This window comes from Papio anubis, chromosome 17 (genome assembly GCF_008728515.1).
Source record: "Papio anubis isolate 15944 chromosome 17, Panubis1.0, whole genome shotgun sequence".
NCBI classification, from domain to species: domain Eukaryota; kingdom Metazoa; phylum Chordata; class Mammalia; order Primates; family Cercopithecidae; genus Papio; species Papio anubis.
In genome coordinates, this window is record NC_044992.1 from 4,879,447 (window position 1) to 4,898,995 (window position 19,549).

The 19,549-nt window shown below is 43.2% G+C and overlaps 1 protein-coding gene across 2 annotated transcripts in view; it reads left to right on the forward strand.

Annotated features, from left to right (window-relative positions):
- The window catches only part of RABEP1 (rabaptin, RAB GTPase binding effector protein 1), a 115,286-nt gene that overhangs the window by 84,955 nt on the left and 10,782 nt on the right, over nucleotides 1-19,549 (forward strand). For both annotated transcript variants that reach the window (XM_003912174.3, XM_003912175.4), the window contains 5 exons: nucleotides 7,289-7,756; nucleotides 8,984-9,088; nucleotides 10,854-10,970; nucleotides 14,123-14,221; nucleotides 18,779-18,919. In XM_003912174.3, coding sequence (XP_003912223.1) covers nucleotides 7,289-7,756; nucleotides 8,984-9,088; nucleotides 10,854-10,970; nucleotides 14,123-14,221; nucleotides 18,779-18,919 — 930 coding nt within the window. The remainder of the gene's footprint in view (nucleotides 1-7,288; nucleotides 7,757-8,983; nucleotides 9,089-10,853; nucleotides 10,971-14,122; nucleotides 14,222-18,778; nucleotides 18,920-19,549) is intronic.

The following is a 19,549-nucleotide window of genomic DNA, read 5'->3' on the forward strand; positions in this document are numbered from 1 at the left end:
GTGAAACGTTTCAGGTACTAGGAATGAGTAGAGTAGAGGGACCTGGAAGTGTTAGGTGTTCTGTGCCCTTGGCACCTCTCACCCGCAGTGGGGCAAGGGCCTTCTCATTGGGTTTCCTGTCTCAACCTGTCCCATTCCATCGCACCCTCAGCATTACTGTCAAATTCATTTTCTTAAGTGCAGCTGCAGTCAGGCCACTCCCCTACTCAATAACTACCATTGACTCCCGTTACCTATATAATTAAGTACACATTCTTCACTCGGACAGGTAAGGCCCTTCATCATCTGGATTACATTTTAGCCATGTTGGTCGTCATCTTGGGCTGTACTCCCACCTGGTCTGTTGCTGCCTTCATTTGGAGTACTTTCCTCCCATTGCCTTTCTGAGTATTGAAATCCTGCTCATCTTTCAAAGCTCGTGCTGGTTATCTTGTTATCAGTGAAGGAAGTGCTTCTCTTATTGCCTTGAGGACGAAAACGAAGATCCCCCAAGATCCCTAGCATGGCATACAAGGGCATTCACAGTTGAATGGCCCTTCTGGCCTCACTCACTGCTCTCCACTTCTCTGTAGCCAGACCTGTGCACTTACTGTTCACACTCACTGCCCTGTCCCTGCGGCTTAGAATCACACTCACTCCCTGCCTCACCTGCTTTCCTGATCTGGTGAATGAATCGCAGTTAAATTGGATACAGATCTTGTCTTTCCTTTCAGGGGTATCCTGCTTCTGTTTACTCTGCAGATTTACTTTGAGCCATACGTAATCTACCTCCTGGTGGTTTATATGCCCATGCTTATGGATTGTTTGAGGTTTAAGAAAAACTTTAAAAAAATTTTCGTAGACACTGAAAAGTGCTGTAGATTGTAGTTGTTTTGTTCATTCTTTGTTCTGGGACGTAGACTGGGAACCACTTGGTCTAATTCTGCTGTGCATTTCAAAAATATTTAGACTCCCAAGAGAATGTCTCAAGTTTTGGGTACAGCCAACGATTACATAGTGTTTTCATCATGCAGTAATCTATCCAGGAATGTCTGAAAAGCGGGGAAACAGGAAAGGGACATTTGTTGTGATTTACTGAGAAGTATTTTTATTTTTGATTCTCTCTTAATGATCTGTAGACTTTCAGAGCTGATGTTTTGCAATTTGAATGTTGAATATAATTGTTTTTTATTGAGAATAATGACACAGCTCTTGGTTTAGAGTTAATCTGAAGCCTGGCTAACATGGTGAAACCCTATCTCTACTAAAAATACACAAGATTAGCCGGGTGAGGTTGCGTATGCCTGTAATCCCAGCTACTCAGGTGACTGAGGCACGAGAATCGTTTGAACCCAGGAGGTAGAGGTTGCAGTGAGCTGAGATTTCACCACTGCACTCCAGCATGGATGACAGTGAGACCCTGTCTCACACAAAAATGTTAATCTCAGATGCTTTGGAGAGTTAGATTTATGGCTAAAGATATTTGAAATTTGTAGACCTCACATTTTCTTTAACCTGATGCTTATAATGTGCTTTTCTCTATACAAAATGTTCATTATGGAAAACTTGGGAAGTATCGGAAATGCCATACAAAATAAAAATAACTGGTAGATCGTCCTACCCAGAGGTCACAACTAATATTTTGGTACATATCTCTTTCTTGCTTTTCTTATTTTCTTTTCCAGAGATAATATATATGTCAACATATGTGTTTCTTTCTTTTTTTTTTTTTTTTTAAATTTGAGAAAGGGTCTCACTCTCACCCTGGCTGGAGTGCAGTGGCGCAGTCTCAGCTCACTGCAGCCTTGACCTCCTGGGCTCAAGCGATCCTCCTGCCTCATCCTTCTGAGTAGCTGGGACTACAGGCGTCCGCCATCCTGCCCAGCTAATTTTTTGTAGAGACAGTGTTTCAACATGTTGCCCAGGCTGGAACATATGTGTTTCTATTTGTACTTTTTTCAAAAATTTGAGACAGGGTCTCACTCTCACCCAGGCTGGAGTGCAGTGGCGTGATCTCAGCTCACTGCAACCTCCGCCTCCTGGGTTCAAGCAATTCTCCTGCCTCAGCCTCCTGAGTAGCTGGGATCACAGGCGTGCACCACCACGCCAGGCTAATTTTTGTATTTTTAGTAGAGATGGGGTTTCACCATGTTGACTAGGCTGGTCTCGAACTCCTGGCCTTAAGTGATTTGCCCACCTTGGCCTCCCAAAGTGCTGGGATTACAGGTGTGAGCCACGGTGTCCAGCTTGTGCCTGGTTTTTAATTCATAATGGTGACTGAGTGATGACATAGGGAGGTCAATGCCACTGAAAGAAGTTTTGTGTTACTCACAGTTCTCCTAGAAGCAGAGGCCCAGCACACCATGCATGGCCACAGCACGGAAGTACCAGAGCTGGTCAGGAGGCAGGAGCAGGAGCGAGAGAAAAGCATGGGCCATAGCTATTACTGTGGTTTTCTGGGAAAAGCAAAGTGGAGCAGAGGAGAGAGTTTAGGACTGGCTAGTAATTAATTCCGGCAGCCTTTGGGGTATAGGGTCTGTTCTTAGCTATTTGGAACTGGCCCTGGGTTGATTTCGGGCAGGGGAAATACTCGCTCGGTGTGTGATTTAGGTAAGGGAGATGGTTGGGGATATGAGTTTGGGATTGAATGGTTTGTGTATGAAAGGTGTGTTTACAGTCAGGTAAGTTGTTTATTATCTCTAGAAATTAGCTAGTCCTGGGAAGCAGTTTCTTCACGCCAGAAAGGCCTCCAGTAAATCAAGACATCATGAAATATAGAAAATGAAAAGTATGATTAACACACTGATAGTCAAGTTGGTTCCACTTTTTACTACCATCCAATTTTTCATTATCGTAAGTAATGTCATAATGTTATATATAATTTTTCCTTGTACAAAAATCGTAGATGCATCTGATTTTATTTTATTTTATTTCATTTTAGTTTTAGTATAAGTTCTTAGGAAAAGAACTGCCTGGTCAGGCACAGTGGCTCACAAGTGTAATTGCAGCACTTTTTGGAGGCTGAGGCAGGCGGATCACTTGAGGCCAGGAGTTTGAGACCAGCCTGGCCAATATGATGAAACCTGTCTCTACTAAAAATACAGAAATTAGCCGTGTGCGGTGTCTGGCACCTGTAGTCCTAGCTACTCACCGTGGCTGAGGCATGAGAATCCCTTGAGCCCAGGAGGTGGAGGCTGCAATGGGCCGACATTGCTGCAATGGGCCGAGATTGCGCCACTGCATTCCAGCCTGGGTGACAGAGCGAGACTCTGCCTCCAGAAAAACAAAAACAAAAACAAAACAAAACAAAAAACCGAAAAAAAAAACCCTACTGAATTCAAGAATGTAAACATTTTTAAGATATTACTGCCAATGTAGTAGTCTGATGTGGGGTTTTTTGAGATAGGGTCTCATTCTTGCCACCCAGGCTGGCTAGAGTATAGTGGCACCATCACAGCTCACTACAGACTTGATCTCCTAGGCTCAAGCAATCCTCCTGCCTCAGCCTCCTGAGCAGCTGAGACTACAGGCATGCGCTACCATGCCTGGCTAATTTTTAAATTTTTTTGTAGAGGCCGGGCGCGGTGGCTCAAGCCTGTAATCCCAGCACTTTGGGAGGCCGAGACGGGCGGATCACGAGGTCAGGAGATCGAGATCATCCTGGCTAACACCGTGAACCCCGCCCATTAAAAAATACAAAATCAGTCAACAGGCGGCTCGTAGCCCAGCTACTGGGAGGCCGGAGGGCGAGAATGGCGAAACCCGAGTATGGAGCTTGCAGGAGCTGGAGATCGGGGCCTACAGCACTCCAGTCTGGTTACTGGGAGTAAGATTTGCTCAAAAAAAAAAAAAATTTTGTAGAAACGGTCTCCTATGTTGCCCAGGCTGGTCTTTACTCCTGGGCTCAACTGCCTCCCACCTCAGCCTCCCAACCAGCTGGGATTTGGTGGCTGTTACTGCACCAGGCCTGTAGTCTGATGTTTTTCTTTTTTTTTTTTTTTTTTTTTTGAGACGGAGTCTTGAGTTGTTCGCCTCAGGCAGTGCCATCTCGCTCACTGCAAGCTCCTGCCTCCCGGCTCACGCCATTCTCCTGCCTCGTGCCTCCTGAGTAGCTGGGACTACAGGTTTCTGCCACCATTAATTTTTGTATTACTTTTATTAGAGACAGGGTTTACACTGTGTCTCTACTCCTGACCTTGTGATCCTTCCACCTTGGCCTCCCAAAGTGCTGGGGATTACAGGCATGGAGCCACCTCCACCAGCCGCCTGATGCTTTTTCAAATGGCCCTCACAGCTGTTCTGTCCCTAGCCCCTTCCCTCTTCAGTATCACAGCAGCACTGTATGTCATACATGTTAGGTTTATTTGTAAAACCAACAGAACTAAGCTTATCCCAGTTTTTGCTTAGATACTACTTCTGGGATCTTGCCATAGTGTTTAATATATACTTAGATTTGTGTTCTTTTTTTTTTTTTTTTTTTTTTTTGAGACGGTGTTCTCATTTGTCGCCCCAGGCTGGAGTGTAGTGGCCGGATCTCAGCTCACCGTAGCTCCGCCTCCTGGCTCACGCCATTCTCCTGCCTCAGCCCCAAGTAGCTGGGACTACAGGCCCCACCACCTCGCCTCAAGCACCTTTTGTATTTTTAGAGACGGGTTTCGACTGTTAGCCAGCATGGTCTGGATCTCTCCTGACTCGCGATCCCACCCCGCCTCCCCCTGTGCTGGGACAAGGCAGGCTTGAGCCACCGTGGGCCGAGACTTGGTGTTCTCAGTCATTGCAGTTTCAGATGAGCAAAAATCTTTTTGAGACGCAGTGTCTGTTTGTCACCCAGGCTGAGTGTGCAGCGGGCGCGGATCTCGGCTCACTGCAGCTCCACCTCCTCGGTTCACGCCATTCTCTGCCTCAGCCTCCCAGTAGCTGGGGACTACAGGCGCCCACCACCACGCCTTCAAGCGACTTTTGTATTTTGTAGAGATGGGTTTCACCCCGTGGTGCTAGCCAGGATGGTTTTGATCTCCCGACCTCATGATCTGCCCACCTCAGCCTCCCAAAGTGCTGATTACTGGCATGTGCCAATCACCAGCCCTCAGATGAGTAAAAATCTTTAAAAGGAAAGAAATGGAGGCATTAATTCAAAATTTGTCACCTTTTTATTATTACACCAAGAATATTTTAAAACATTAAAAAAATTATTACATGTCGTCAGCTGAAGTAACAAAACAACTGTGGTCTCAGTCTCCTCTTGGTTCATTTAAAAGGCATTTCTGGCAAACGAGTGATATTATCTTAAGTATTTGCCTCATTTAAGTGGAATACATTCAGTTGGAAAGAAAAACTTGTTGGCATTTTTTTTTTTGAGACGGAGTCTCAGCCTGTCACCCAGGCTGGAGTGCAGTGGCCGATCTCAGCTCACTGCAAGCTCCTCGCCTCCCGGTTCACTTCATTCTCCTGCCTCAGCCTCCCGAGTAGCTGCTGGACTACAGGCGCCTCTGCCACTCACTCGGGCTAAGTTTTCTTGTATTTTTAGTAGAGACGGGCTTCACTCAAAGTTAGCTTAGATGGTCTCGACCTCCTGACCTCGCGATCCGCCTGCCTCAAGCCTCCCAAAGTGCTGATTACAGGTTTGAGCCACTGGGCCTGCCTTTTTTTTTTTTTGAGACTTTGTCTCACAGTCACCCCAGGCTGGAGTGTGTGGCGACTGCTCTCACTGCAGCCCGCCTCCCAGGTTCACACCATTCTTCTGCCTCTACCTCCGAAAGTAGCTAGACTACAGGCGCCCCACCTCGGGCCTGCTAGTTTTTGTATTTTTTAGTAGAGACGGGTTTCACCATGTTAGCTACAGGATGGTCTCGACCTCCTGACCTCGCGGATCCACCCGGCCGGCCTCCCAAAGTGCTGGGATTACAGGCTTGAGCCACCGCTACCGGGCCACATTTTTCTTTTTGCATCAATTTATCTTATTTCCCCACTAACTATGCAACTGCTTCATGTAATGGCACTGGTTTGCTTTTTGCCTTCGGGAATGTGCTGTACCACGTTGTTTAAAAATTGAGATGAAATTAATGTAACATAAAATTTAAAGTGTATAATTCAGTGATATTGCATATATACACAAATGTTTTTAGTTTGAAAACATTTTTATCACTCCCAAAGGAGACCTCATACCCATTAGAGTCACTCCCCATTTTCCCTTCCCCCCTAGCCTCTAGCAACCACTAATCTGCTTTATGTCTCTATGGATTTACTTGTTCTGGACATTTTCAATAGACGGACTTACATAATATGTGATGTTTTGCATCTTCTTTCGCATAGTATACAACATTGAGCATGTTGATTACACCTTGCTTGCAAATAACACATTATTGGGCTGGGCGTGGTGACTCACGCCTGTAGTCCCAGCACTTTGGGAGGCCGAGGCGGGCAGATCACAAGGTCAGGAGATCGAGACCATCCTGGCCAACATGGTGAAACCCCGTCTCTACTAAAAATACAAAAAATTAGCCGGGCGTGGTGGCGGACACCTGTAGTCTCAGCTACTCAGGAGGCTGAGGCAGGAGAATGGCGTGAACCTGGGAGGTGGAGCTTGCAGTGAACTGAGATCTCGCCACTGAACTCCAGCCTGGGCGACAAAGCGAGACTCCGTCTCAAAAAAAAAAAAAAAGAAAAAAAAAGAAAATACCACGTTCTCGTCATTTCCTTCCTACTACTCTGTCCTCTCCTTTGCTCATCCCCAAAATGTTAGTCTTTCTCAGGGTTCTGCCCTTGGCCCTCTTTTCCTACACACTCATCCTAGGTGTTTTGATTTGCTGCTGTGACTTTAATTATCATTATACAATAGTTACTCCCAAGTCTCTATTGAAAGACTTCTATGTCCCTCTATTAAGGGGACATCTCTACTTGGATATACGATAGGCACCTCACGCTTGACATACGCAACACTGAATTGCAGGTGACCTTCCCCAGCTCTTTGTATTTGGGAGCTCTTTGAGCTACCAGAGCATTCAGCACATAGCTCTAGCCCATCCTTTTATCACAGTATTATAAGTCTGCTTACTTACCTTGTGTTTTTGAAGCTGTGTGTATCTCTAGGTCAGGGATTACATCTTGCCCACAGTTGTATCCTGAGGGCCTGGTTTCATGTCTGGCATGTAGAAATGACACTTAGTAAATGTTTGTTCCATGAGTCTATGAAGGTAGCACATTAATGATTATCATGTGTAATGAGTGGCAGAATACATTTATTGTATTTTTTTGTATTTAAAAATGCAGAGAATTGTCTAACTTGGCAATATATATTTTCACATTTCAGGAGCATTTAGATAGCACCCATGGTTCCGTCCATTCCTTAGATGCAGACTTATTGTTGCCAGCTGGAGATCCTTTCAGTAAATCGGACAATGACATGTTTAAAGATGGACTCAGGAGAGCACAGTCTACAGACAGCTTGGGAACTTCGGGCTCATTGCAATCCAAAGCTTTAGGCTATAACTACAAAGCAAAATCTGCTGGAAACCTGGACGAGTCAGATTTTGGACCACTGGTAGGAGCAGATTCAGTGTCTGAGAACTTTGATACTGCATCCCTTGGGTCACTCCAGATGCCAAGTGGGTTTATGTTAACCAAAGATCAGGAGAGAGCAATCAAGGCGATGACACCAGAACAAGAAGAGACGGCGTCCCTCCTCTCCAGCGTTACCCAGGGCATGGAGAGTGCGTACGTGTCCCCGAGTGGTTATCGTTTAGTTAGTGAGACAGAATGGAATCTCTTGCAGAAAGAGGTGAGTTACCTTTCTCACGTTTTTCCTCTTGCTCACACTGAGGCACACTGGGGAGCTCTGGGATTTATCGTTCATTCAGCAGATGGTTCCTGGAGTCAGTGCAGGCACATGTTGCCAGCAAGTGGATGTTAACCTGTGTCACCTGACCCTTGTCATAGTCTGCTTCGGCTATTCCAGGTAATTGTGACAGAGAAAGGAGCTAGCGAGCTTATCACAGTGAATGTGAACTCACAACTCTCAGGTTGGAGCGATCTGCCTGACTAGCATTGCTGAATTTAAGTTAGAGCAACCTGAATTTGGTTTGCTTTGCAGTTTTCTATAATCTCAGTGTATTCCAGGATTCAGGCTTTTATCTTTCCTTTAGATCAGAAGCGCAATTGCTTGTCTGCTGTTGATGCTGAGAGCGGGTTTAAAGAGGGGTTGGGAATATGGGAGAGAAAAGAAGCCAATCTTTAATGAAGTCGATTTTCCTTCTTAGAGAATTTGTAAATTTACAGATAAGATTAGGAGATAAACCCTTAGATATTTGCCTAATGCTTTATGGATTACAAAGGTCTTTCACACACCTGATCTCTTTAAGCTTTATGATTATAATGAGGCAAGTGGGGCATGGTTATCCCCAATTTACAGGTAAGAAAACTGGCTGGGAAAGATAAAGCGAGTTGCTCAAGTGTTACCTTCGACTTAGTTGCAAAACCTGACTCCTGGGGCTTTCCTTGACTGAGGGCTGCTTCCCTTTAAGGAAGCCATGGGTCAGTAAGTGGAACAGCTTACTGAGGCCTGAAAGAAAGTATTCTCGTTGGTCTTATGTAAAACATATGTGCCAAGGTGCTATTTACTAGTTTCATACCTATTTTATACTTGGAGCTGGTGAAACGGTGACTTGGCACTGTCTTTATTTGTTTTTCCTTCCCAGTGGTTGGTTAGTATTGAACTGTGAGTACCATGGTATAGTACCTTTTACTTGCTTTGTGTTGTCCTCAGATGTGAGGTTTTGTGTCTCTTGGCAATAAATTGTGTCCCATGTGTCCCGTCATACTTGTACTGGAGAGTTTGACATTTTAGAATCTGACCCTATATTGTAACTTTTTGCCATAAGGCCCTGAAGAAAGTGTTAACTTCATATTCTACTGAGCACCTTTGGTAAGACTGTGCACGTGTACCTCAAGTGTGTGATGTAGATTTATTTTGTTTTGCCTGATAAGAAGTAATTTTGGTGCCCTTCAGGTGCATAATGCTGGAAATAAACTTGGTAGACGTTGTGATATGTGTTCCAATTACGAAAAACAGTTACAAGGAATTCAGATTCAGGAGGCTGAAACAAGAGACCAGGTGAGTTTCTTCTGGATGTGCCAAATTGGGTATCTATTGTAGTTTTTGTTGGAGGTGCAGAATTAATTGCCTCCCCTCCGCCCCCAGCCCCATTTACATTATGAAGCGTATCCATCTTGTTAAGTTATGAGGTAACCTGGTACATGCAATGGCAGCTGCTTTTCCAGTGGAGCTCACTAGGACTCTGCTTTTGTGTATCTGCACAGGCTAGCGCAGCTCTTAAAGGGACACTGCCTCATCTCCTCTACCCCTGCCCCTTCCGTCTAAGGCCTAAAAGTGATTTTATGGACATGGAAAGTACTTTATGATGTGGAGATCTCAGGAAGATAAAAGGTTGATTGTTGCCTCTAATAGAATAAAGGCTTAATTGAATGCTAATCAGAATTTGTGTCCTTCATTGCTTATTGCTTACTTCTTGTCATAAATTTGTTGAATTAAGGTTAATAAGTTCACAGAAATTAAGCTTTGGTAGATTTGGTATGCTGAGATTGATAAATCTTCAGTACCTTTTCAAATGCAGTGTTTAATAATGGGTACTTTGATAGCATTTAGGAAATAATATAGAAATTCATAAGAGTAGGCTTGTAAAAGTATATGTAAGAAAGATACATTTTCCTTGTATTTCCAAATTGTTCTTTGGTTGTTATGAAGATTATTCCTAATCTTCAAAATAACTTTAAGCAGGTTAGAATGATGGTTTAATATTTTCAAATGTCATCGCTATGGAGTTCCTTCATACACTGTGTGCTTTACTCATCGATGTTTCAAAGGTTAACTTCTAAAGGTATTTGCAGAACTAATGTAGCTGTCCCCTGGTGGTGTCGTGTAGCAGTGGTTTTCACAGACATTTCAGTAGACTGTTTTAAGGCCTGGCTAAAAATTAGTCAGAAAAATAAGTGGGAAAAGGGTGTTCATGGAGAGAAAAGATGTACAAAGAACAGAGTTAGGAAAGAAAATGATGTATTCTAGGAAGTATGAGTAGTTATGTGGCTGGGCACAGGGGGTGATTGTTACAAAATAATGGGAGAGTAAACTACAAAGACCATGATGGGAGCAGTGATGACTGAAGAGATTTAAATTTTACCCTGAAGCCGGGTGCGGTGGCTCACGCCTATAATCCCAGCACTTTCAGAGACCAAGGTGGGCGGATCACCTGAGGTTGGGAGTTCAAGACCAGCCTGGCCAACATGGAGAAACCCCATCTCTACTAAAAATGCAAAATTAGCCGGGTGTGGTGGTGCGTGCCTGTAATCCCAGCTACTCAGGAGGCTGAGGCAGGAGAATCCCTTGAACCTAGGAGGTGGAGGTTGCAGTGAGCCGAGACTGCAGAGCGAGAGACTATGTCTCAAAAAAAAAAAAAAAAAAAAAATTTACCCTGAAGACTTTGAGAGGCATTTAGAGTTTTAAGTAGGGAAATTATATTATTTCACTTTTTTCACAATTTCTGGTGTTAGTGTGGATTGTAGCCCGGAGACAGAGGATACACTCTAGTTAGGGAGAACAGTGTCATGGCCTGGAGGGTCTAGGGGAGAAGCAGATGTTTTCAGATGAGACGTGTGTGAAAAATGATTTGACTGTAAAGCACAGTACAGTTGTCTCTTGAGGTCATTTATCTAATTTCTGCCTGAATTAAAAAATCTATGGTGTTTCCCAGAAAAAGACATAGAGTTTGTTTTTTTTTTTTTAATTCTGCAGTTAGATTTTTTTGAAAAATTTATAAAAGGATTCTGGTTTTTCTTTCTAATTGACTTTTAAAATGATATAGGTGAAAAAACTACAGCAGATGCTAAGGCAAGCTAATGACCAGTTAGAGAAGACAATGAAAGATAAGCAGGAACTGGAAGACTTCATAAAGCAAAGTAGTGAAGATTCGAGTCACCAGGTAAGGGAGGGTTTTTAGAATGTGGCCCATGAGGGATGACTGGGTTATTTAAATGAAAGATTCAAAAAATAGAGTCATGTTTCTTTTGCCTTCAAGATTTGGCAGTTTTATTTTCCCTCAGGTAAAACGATTTCTTACTGATCATTCTGTGATATCTGTTTTACAGATTTTTAAAGAATAACTTTTGAAATAATTGGTCAGTAAACGCCAGGAGGCTCTGATTCTCCTTTCCTTTTTAGTTTGTATTAGTTAGGTTTTCCTGCTGCACTGGAAACTTGCTGACCAAGATACTAATTATTTTCTTTTAAACTTTGTAAAAGTATAGCAACATGAAAAAAAAATAGCATATACAGATACACCAAACATACCAGAACCAACATCTGTGTAACCACCATTGAGATCAAGCAATAGAATATTAGCCAGTCCCCAGAAGCCCTCACTTTCCCCGCACTTACAGCTCCCTCCCGACAGGCAGCCACTGTCCTAACTTGTAACACCATCAGATTAACCTGTGCTTCATGTTTAGAAAATGAAGCCATACAGTCTGTGTTATTCTGCGTCTGTCTTCCCCCGTTCAACAGTGTATTATTCCTACTCATGATGCATGGAGTAAGTTTGTTTATTTTCATTGTTGAATAGTCATACCATTATACAGATATGCCACAATTTATCCAGACTAACGTTGATGGGTATTTCAGTTGTTTCCAGTTCTGGGATACTATGAATAATGTTCCTTTGACATTTTTGCATAGGGCGTGGTGGACGTGTTTCTGCAGGATTTGTAACTGGGGTGGAATGCTTGGGTACAAACGTTCAAAATGCCACATAGTTTTCCAGAGTGGTTACACCAGTTTAACCTCCACCAGCAATGTATGAGCGTTCCTGTGGTTCCAAGGTCTTGAAAAAACGTCATTTTGTTATTTTAATTATAGCCATTTCGGTGGGTGTGTAATGGTATTTCATTGTGGCTTAGTTTGCATTTCTCTAATGACCATTGAAGTTATTTAGCATTTTTCATGTTTCTTGGCCATTGTGATATTGTGTGTGTGAGAGATTCCTGCTCAAGTCTTATCCTCATCTTTCTATTGTGTTGTCTGTTTATTTTACTTTTTTTGGTCTCTAAAAACTGATTTGTTAGGTGTCCTTTATATAATCTTGTTAGAATCTTTTGCTGACAAGTATTGCAGATGTCTTTTACTTAGTAACTTATATTTGCTGTTTTTTGTTTTGTTTTTGAGACGGAATCTCATTCTGTCGCCCAGGCTGGAGTGCAGTTGTGCAACCTTGGCTCACTGCAACCTCTGTCTCCCGGGTTCAAGCAGTTTTCCTGCCTCAGCCTCCTGAGTAGCTGGGATTACAGGCACTTACCACCACACCCGGCTAATTATTGTATTTTTAGTAGGTTTCACATTGTTGACCAGGCTGGTCTTGAACTCCTGACCTCAAGTGATCCACTCGCCTTGGCCTCCCAAAGTGCTAGGATTAAAGGCGTGAGCCATGCACCTGGCCCATCAGTAGCTTATGTCTTCGTTAATGGTGTCTTTTAATGAACAGAAGTCCTTAATAATGTCAAATTTGGGCGGGCGCGCAGTGGCTCACGCCTGTAATCCTAGCACTTTGGGAGACCGAGGTGGGCGAATCACCTGAGGTCGGGAGTTCAAGACCAGCCTGACCAACATGGAGAAACCCTGTCTCTACTAAAAATACAAAATTAGCCGAGTGTGTTGGCGCACGCCTGTAATTCCAGCCATTCGGGAGGCTGAGGCAGGAGAATCGCTTGAACCCAGGAGGTGGAAGTTGCCGTGAGCCAAGATCGCACCAGCCTGGGCAACAAGAATGAAACTCCGTCTCAAAGAAAAAAAAAATCAAGTTTGTTAATCATTTCTTTACGGTTTGTGATTTTCTTCCTTTTTAAAAAGGAATCTTTTCCTATGGAGTTAGGAAGATATCCTATATTATAGAGGCTTTATTCACATTTATATCTAAAATTCCTTCAGAACTGACTTAGACACACATACACACACACACACACACACACAGTGTAGATAAGGGTAAAACTTTTTTTTTTTTTTTTGAGACGGGGTCTCGCTCTGTCGCCCAGGCTGGAGTGCAGTGGCGCGATCTCGGCTCACTGCAAGCTCCACCTCCCGGGTTTACGCCATTCTCCTGCCTCAGCCTCCCGAGTAGCTGGGACTACAGGCGCCCGCCACCTCGTCCAGCTAGGTTTTTGTATTTTTTAGTAGAGACGGGGTTTCACCGTGTTAGCCAGGATGGTCTCAATCTCCTGACCTCGTGATCCGCCCATCTCGGCCTCCCAAAGTGCTGGGATTACAGGCTTGAGCCACCGCGCCCGGCCAAAACTTTTTTTTTTTAAAAGTATGGATAGCCAATTTCTGTATGACTTGGTGAAAAGATCCACTTTTCCCCCATTGCTCTGTGTGGATTAGTTTCAGAACTATGGTCTGTTCAGTTTGTCTGTTTGCCTATTTTTTGTGCCAAATTCTACACTGATTTATGTGAAATAAAATTTTTTTTTTTTTTTTTTAAACCCAAGACAGAGTTTCGCACTTGTCGCCTTGTCGCCCAGGCTGGAGTGCAAGGGCACATTCTGCGCTCACTGCAACCTCTGCCTCCCAGGTTCAAGCAATTCTCCTGCCTCAGCCTCCTGAGTAGCTGGGAATACAGGCGCCCACCACTACATCCAGCTAATCTTTTAAATTTTTAGTAGAGATGGGGTTTTGTCATGCAGGCCAGGCTGGCCTCGAACTCCTGACCTCAGGTGATCTGCCCGCCTCAGCCTCCCAAAGTGCTGGGATTACAGGTGTAAGCCACTGCACCCGGCCTGATTTTTTTTTTTTAAACATCTTTAAACATAGCTCCAACTAGGTCACATGAGTTAGTATCTGCCTAGACACCCATAGAATGCTCTCTGTTACTGTGTGGCTGCATGTGACTCGGGCTTTGGCACTGCCTTGTGTTATCCGAAAGGCCAAGGCTTTGCACACAGCAGATGTGCACACAGCTGTTGGATGATGGTGAGTGGTTACCATGAACCAATAAAATGCCAATTCCAGACACTAAATACTTACAAGATAGAAGAGTTAGTTTCAGAATAACCAATTTCCTAACTATATTTCTATGCATTTTTTAAGATCTCTGCACTTGTCCTAAGAGCCCAAGCATCTGAGATCTTACTTGAAGAGTTACAACAGGGATTTTCCCAGGCAAAGAGGGATGTTCAGGAACAGATGGTAAGTTTACTTTTAAGTAAATGATAACTATGTTACATATATTCCTTTTTTGTTCTATCTTTACATCATCTTTGATAGGAATTTATCATCCTGTCCAAAGTAGTTACTGTTGTCTTCTCTTGGGACTGTAGAACATTAATAATGGACAAAATATTGTAAAGACATCATTCCTTTTTTAAACCTACTTTCTGGCCAAACAAAAATTTTTCTCATCGTTTAACTTATTTTTCTGTTCGGGAAACCTAAACAGAATAAACTATGGACCTACATTTAATTTTTAATTCCAAATAAAAGCTAAAAAATTGAATGTCTGAGAGCCCTAGCCGGTACAACTTTTGACCAGTCATTTTGTGATTTTCCTGGATGGCTAATTTATTTAGAATAACCTTATTAGGGCTGGGCACAGTGGCTCACGCCTGTAATCCCAGCACATTGGGGGGCCAAGGCGGGTGGATCACAGGGTCAGGAGATTGAGACCATCCTGTCTACCACGGTGAAGCCCCATCTCTACTAAAAGTACAAAAAATTAGCCAGGCGTGGTGGTGGGTGCCTGTAGTCCCAGCTACTCGGGAGGCTGAGGCAGAAGTGCTTGAACCTGGGAGGCTGAAGTTGCAGTGAGCCGAGATCGCGCCATTGCACTCTAGCTTGGGTGACACAGCAAGACTCTGTCTCAGAAAAAACAAAAACAAAACAAAACAAAAAAACCTTATTAGTTTCACAGGGGTTATGAAAAAAACATGTAACTGCTGTGGTGCTGGGGAACTTCCAGAAGGCCATCTGTTCTGAGAGGGATGGGGGCCAAGTGATAGGAGCAAGGGCTGCCTAGAGCCTTTGCAGATAGTTCCCCAGGCTTGGCCTCCCTCCTTACCAGTCTGGCTACATTTGCTTTGTTTTTCCTTTTCTCAAAGTTGGAGCCTACATCTCATGCCTCCAGCTAAATTAGAGGTGGCCCTGCTGGGGTGATTCTCCAAAGCTGATTCTTACCCGGGGATGACAGTTTAAAAAAAAAAGCCTTGGGTGGAATGGTCATTGAATGTTTTTAATTGGCATTAGGTCAGCATCTGAATGGCCTATGAACTGATCCCTAAATCTTAAACCTGGTCTGTAGGGAAGCATCTCATCCTAATCATTGACCCATAGTTTCATATGTTTTCTCTAATTAGACAATACAAAATAATAACACTGGCGTAAAGATCATTGTTAAATACTGACAGTTTCATAGAGGTGAGCCTCCTACACTCCTTTGTTCCCTTGCATCTTTTTCCTTCTTGTCTGTTTTTTTATTTGAGATGGAGTTTTGCTCTTGTTGCCTAGGCTGGAGTGCAATGGCCTGATCTCCTTCTCCTGGGTTCAAGTGATTCTCCTGCCTCAGCCTCCCGAGTAGCTGGGATTACAGGTGCGCAACACCATGCCTGGCTAATTTTGTATTTTTAGTAGAGATGAGGTTTCTCCATGTTGGTCGGGCTGGTCTTGAACTCCTGACCTCAGGTGATCCACCTGCACTGGCCTCCCAAAGTGCTGGGATTACAGGCGTGAGCCACTGCACCCAGCCTCCTTCTTGTCTTTTAAAACCCATCAGCCTTTGCAGACACTTTTCAAGCTGGTTTCACTTAAAACGAATGTGTGTGAGTGACACTGGAGAATTGTTGAAATTAAGGTTGAGGTCCTATGAACTCTAATACATGACCATTTTGTTGAAATTACCATGAGTGAGAGACACTCACCACCTTAGTGCATGCTTGCCCTTGTTCTGAGTCTTTCTGTGTATGTTTGTAGGTATATGATGTGTATGTTTGTATGTCTTGGTTTGTGTTTTTTGCTGGACTATTTGGAGTTATTGTAGATATGATAGTCATAAGTATTTTAGTATGTATTTCCTAAAACAAAGAGTTGTTCTGCATTGCTGCAGTACTATTATTACATCCTTAAAATTTAACCAGTTGTCCCAATAAGTCCTTGATTATTTTTTAGTGGTGGTTTTCCTTTTTATATTTTCTATATTTTGATCCAGGAACCAATCAAGGATCACATAATTTCATCTTGTTGTCATGTTGCCTTAGTCACTTTTCATCTAGAACAGGCTCCCACTCTTTTTTTATTTTTAAGAATCCAGGCCGATTGCTTTGTTTTAGGCCAGCTGTCTTGTAGAATTCATTTGTCTGATTATCTCCTTGTGATGTGATTCAGGTTAGACATCTTGGCACGAATACTGCGTAGATGAAATGGTTCAATGGGAGGTTCCTAACATCATGAGGCACGTTAATGATGAGTGCTTCCGTTACTGGGGATGTTAAATTTGATCACTTGCTTAAGGTGGGGACAAAATAGTTCCAGAATGACTACATCAATATTGCTACCAACAGCAAATCTACTAAGGAAAGGTCAACATTTCTTTATAGTTCTTTCTGCCCGTAGACTGTATCTCAGATAAGGGTTTACAGTTTAAGTACTCTGTTCAAATGTTAGTTGTTCTCTCTGTGGTTGTATTAGGAATTTGACATATAGTTAGCTCCATTTGTTTCTCTTTATGTTACATTTTCATATTTGATTTTTCTTTTTTGATTTATATTTTGAATATGCAATATGGTTCATAATCAAAAGTATAAAAATAAATACTCCATTTCTATTCCCTATCCTTTTCACCCCATTTCCACCCACTCTTATACGTAATCATTTGAATTTATTTTTGGCTTATCTTTCTGTTTTTCTCTTTACAAAAACAAGCAAATATATACATATTCTTTTTTCCCTTCTTTCATATCCACAAGGTGGTGGGATGCTAATATTTTGTTGTAAATGGGTTGAAAGTGATCATAAAGCACAGTGGATTCTAGTCTGAAGACAGTAAGAGCCAGTGGGATTTAGCCAGAGCATATGCATGGCCTTGACTGCCTGTCTCTAGCCTGTTTGTCCTTCAGGATGCAGCTCAGTCATCACCTCCTCTGGGAAGTGTTCGTTAACTCTCTCCCCAATTTCCTGCCCCAAATTAGGTGCCCCTTTGGCCTTTTATCACTGCAGTACCCAAGCTCTGTCATAGCAGTTAATGGTATTGTAGTTTTTGGTTTACTTGTCTTTCTCCTCTATTGGACAAAGTCTTTGTCTTTTACGTCTGTATTTCCTCTGGGCAGCAAAACACATGGCATAGAGTAGTAGCTGCAAAATAAATGTTGTATGAGAGCATAATCTACATGTATGTGTGCCCTTAAGGTAAGTGACCTGGCATTACAGAGTAGCAGGAGCCACATGCTTTCCGAGAGCTTTGTCTTATACTCGGATTTGCTGGAGTAACTTTTATATTGATGCAAATAATATGAAATACCTAAAATTGTTTTATACAGCAACAAGCAGAAGTGGGAGTGTGTCCGATTTTAAGAATAAGCTTCTCTGGCCGGGCGCGGTGGCTCAAGCCTGTAATCCCAGCACTTTGGGAGGCTGAGGTGGGCGGATCATGAGGTCAGGAGATCGAGACCAGCCTGGCCAACATGGTTAAACCCCATCTCTACTAAAAATAAAAAAAAATTAGCTGGGCGTGGTGGTGCATGCCTCTAATTCCAGCTACTTGGGAGGCTGAGGCAGGAGAATTGCTTGAACAAGGACTCGGGAGGTGGAGGTTGCAGTGAGCTGAGATCACACCACTGCATTCCAGCCTGGGCTACAGAGGGAGACTCTGTTTCAAAAAACAAAAAAAATAAAATAAAGAATAAGCTTCTCGAGTGCTCTGTGATTCCCAAGCTTAGATCCTCTTGACGACTTCCAGTATCTGGGCCTGCTGGGCCATTCACAGTGATCCTGAGCCTGAACAGATGTACACATGACGGGAAATGAAGACACTGCTTGGCTTCTCCCTCCTTTCTGCTGAGTGCATGCCATGAGAAAAGAGGCGTTGTCTTAGAGCACATGCTCTGTCTGACACGGGGCTTGATGGTGTCAGCCACTTCCATTGAACTAGAGATCCTGGTCCTTCTGTAGTACAGGGACATGGAGGGAAAATATTATTATTAATTAATTTTTTTTTCGAGATGGAGTCTCGCTTTGTCGCCCAGGCTGGAGTGCAATGGCGCAATCTCGGCTCACTGCACCCTCTGCCTCCTGGGTTCAAGCGATTCTCCTGCCTCAGCCAATTCCCAGTTGCTGGGATTACAGGCACACGCCACTACGCCCAGCTAATTTTTTGTATTTTAGTCGAGACGGAGTTTCAGTGTTTTGCCCAGGCTGATTTCAAACTTGTGATCTCAGGCAATCCACCCACCTCAGCCTCCCAAAGTGCTGGGATTGCAGGTGTGAGCCACCGCGCCCAACCAGAAGATAGTATTTTTAAGCGGTTTGTAGGAACAATGGAGAATGAGCCTCAGATACCTGCTGCTTTGCCTGTCCTCTTGTGGAATATGTGCTGTAAATCAGAAAATCTCTGCACTGCTTTTTCTAAGTCTAGCAGAACTTCACCATACCCCGTCCATCCTCAGCACTCCTTTAGTTTGGTCTTGTTTTTCTCTGGTGTAGCTATTACCAGACCAGATCTACCTTTCTGGCTGTGATTAGTGTCTCCTTCTATTTTAGGCAGTGCTGATGCAGTCACGGGAACAGGTTTCAGAAGAGCTGGTGAGGTTACAGAAAGATAATGACAGTCTCCAGGGAAAGCACAGCTTGCATGTGTCACTACAGCAAGCCGAAGACTTCATCCTCCCAGACACCACAGAGGTAACTTAACTTTCCACATGATCAAAAATGTCAACAAGTACATTTTCGGAATTGGCTGTGTGTTCTTTATGTAAACAGCTTTATTCAGATATAATTCACATGGCGATCCAGCCGTTTGAAGTGTACCGTTCAGTGGTTTTTGCTGTACTCACAGATGTGATGTGTGCGACCATCATCACAATCCATTTTAGAACATTTTCATCACCTCAGAAAGTAACTCCTTGTGACCCAAGTACACCAGCTAAAAACAAACACAAACACACACACATAAGAAAAAGTAACACTTCACCCTTTAGCTACCATCTTTATTCCTCCTCCTCCCCTAACCTTAAGCAACTGCTAATCTACTTTCTGCCTCTATAGATTTCCCTATTCTGGACTTTCCTATGAATAGAATCATACAATATGTGGTCTTTTGTGTACATCTTCTTCACGTAGCCTAATGTTTTCAAGATGTGTAAGTTATTTTTGTGGGACCATATTGAGAGTGTGCCAGAAATTAAATGTTTGAAGAGGTCACCATGCTGGCTGCTTATGATGTTTGTTTTTGTATCTGGTACTTGAAAGGTTATACCACACTCACCATCATTCTGTCCATAAAGATGACACTTGTGTTTCTTTTTGAGACAG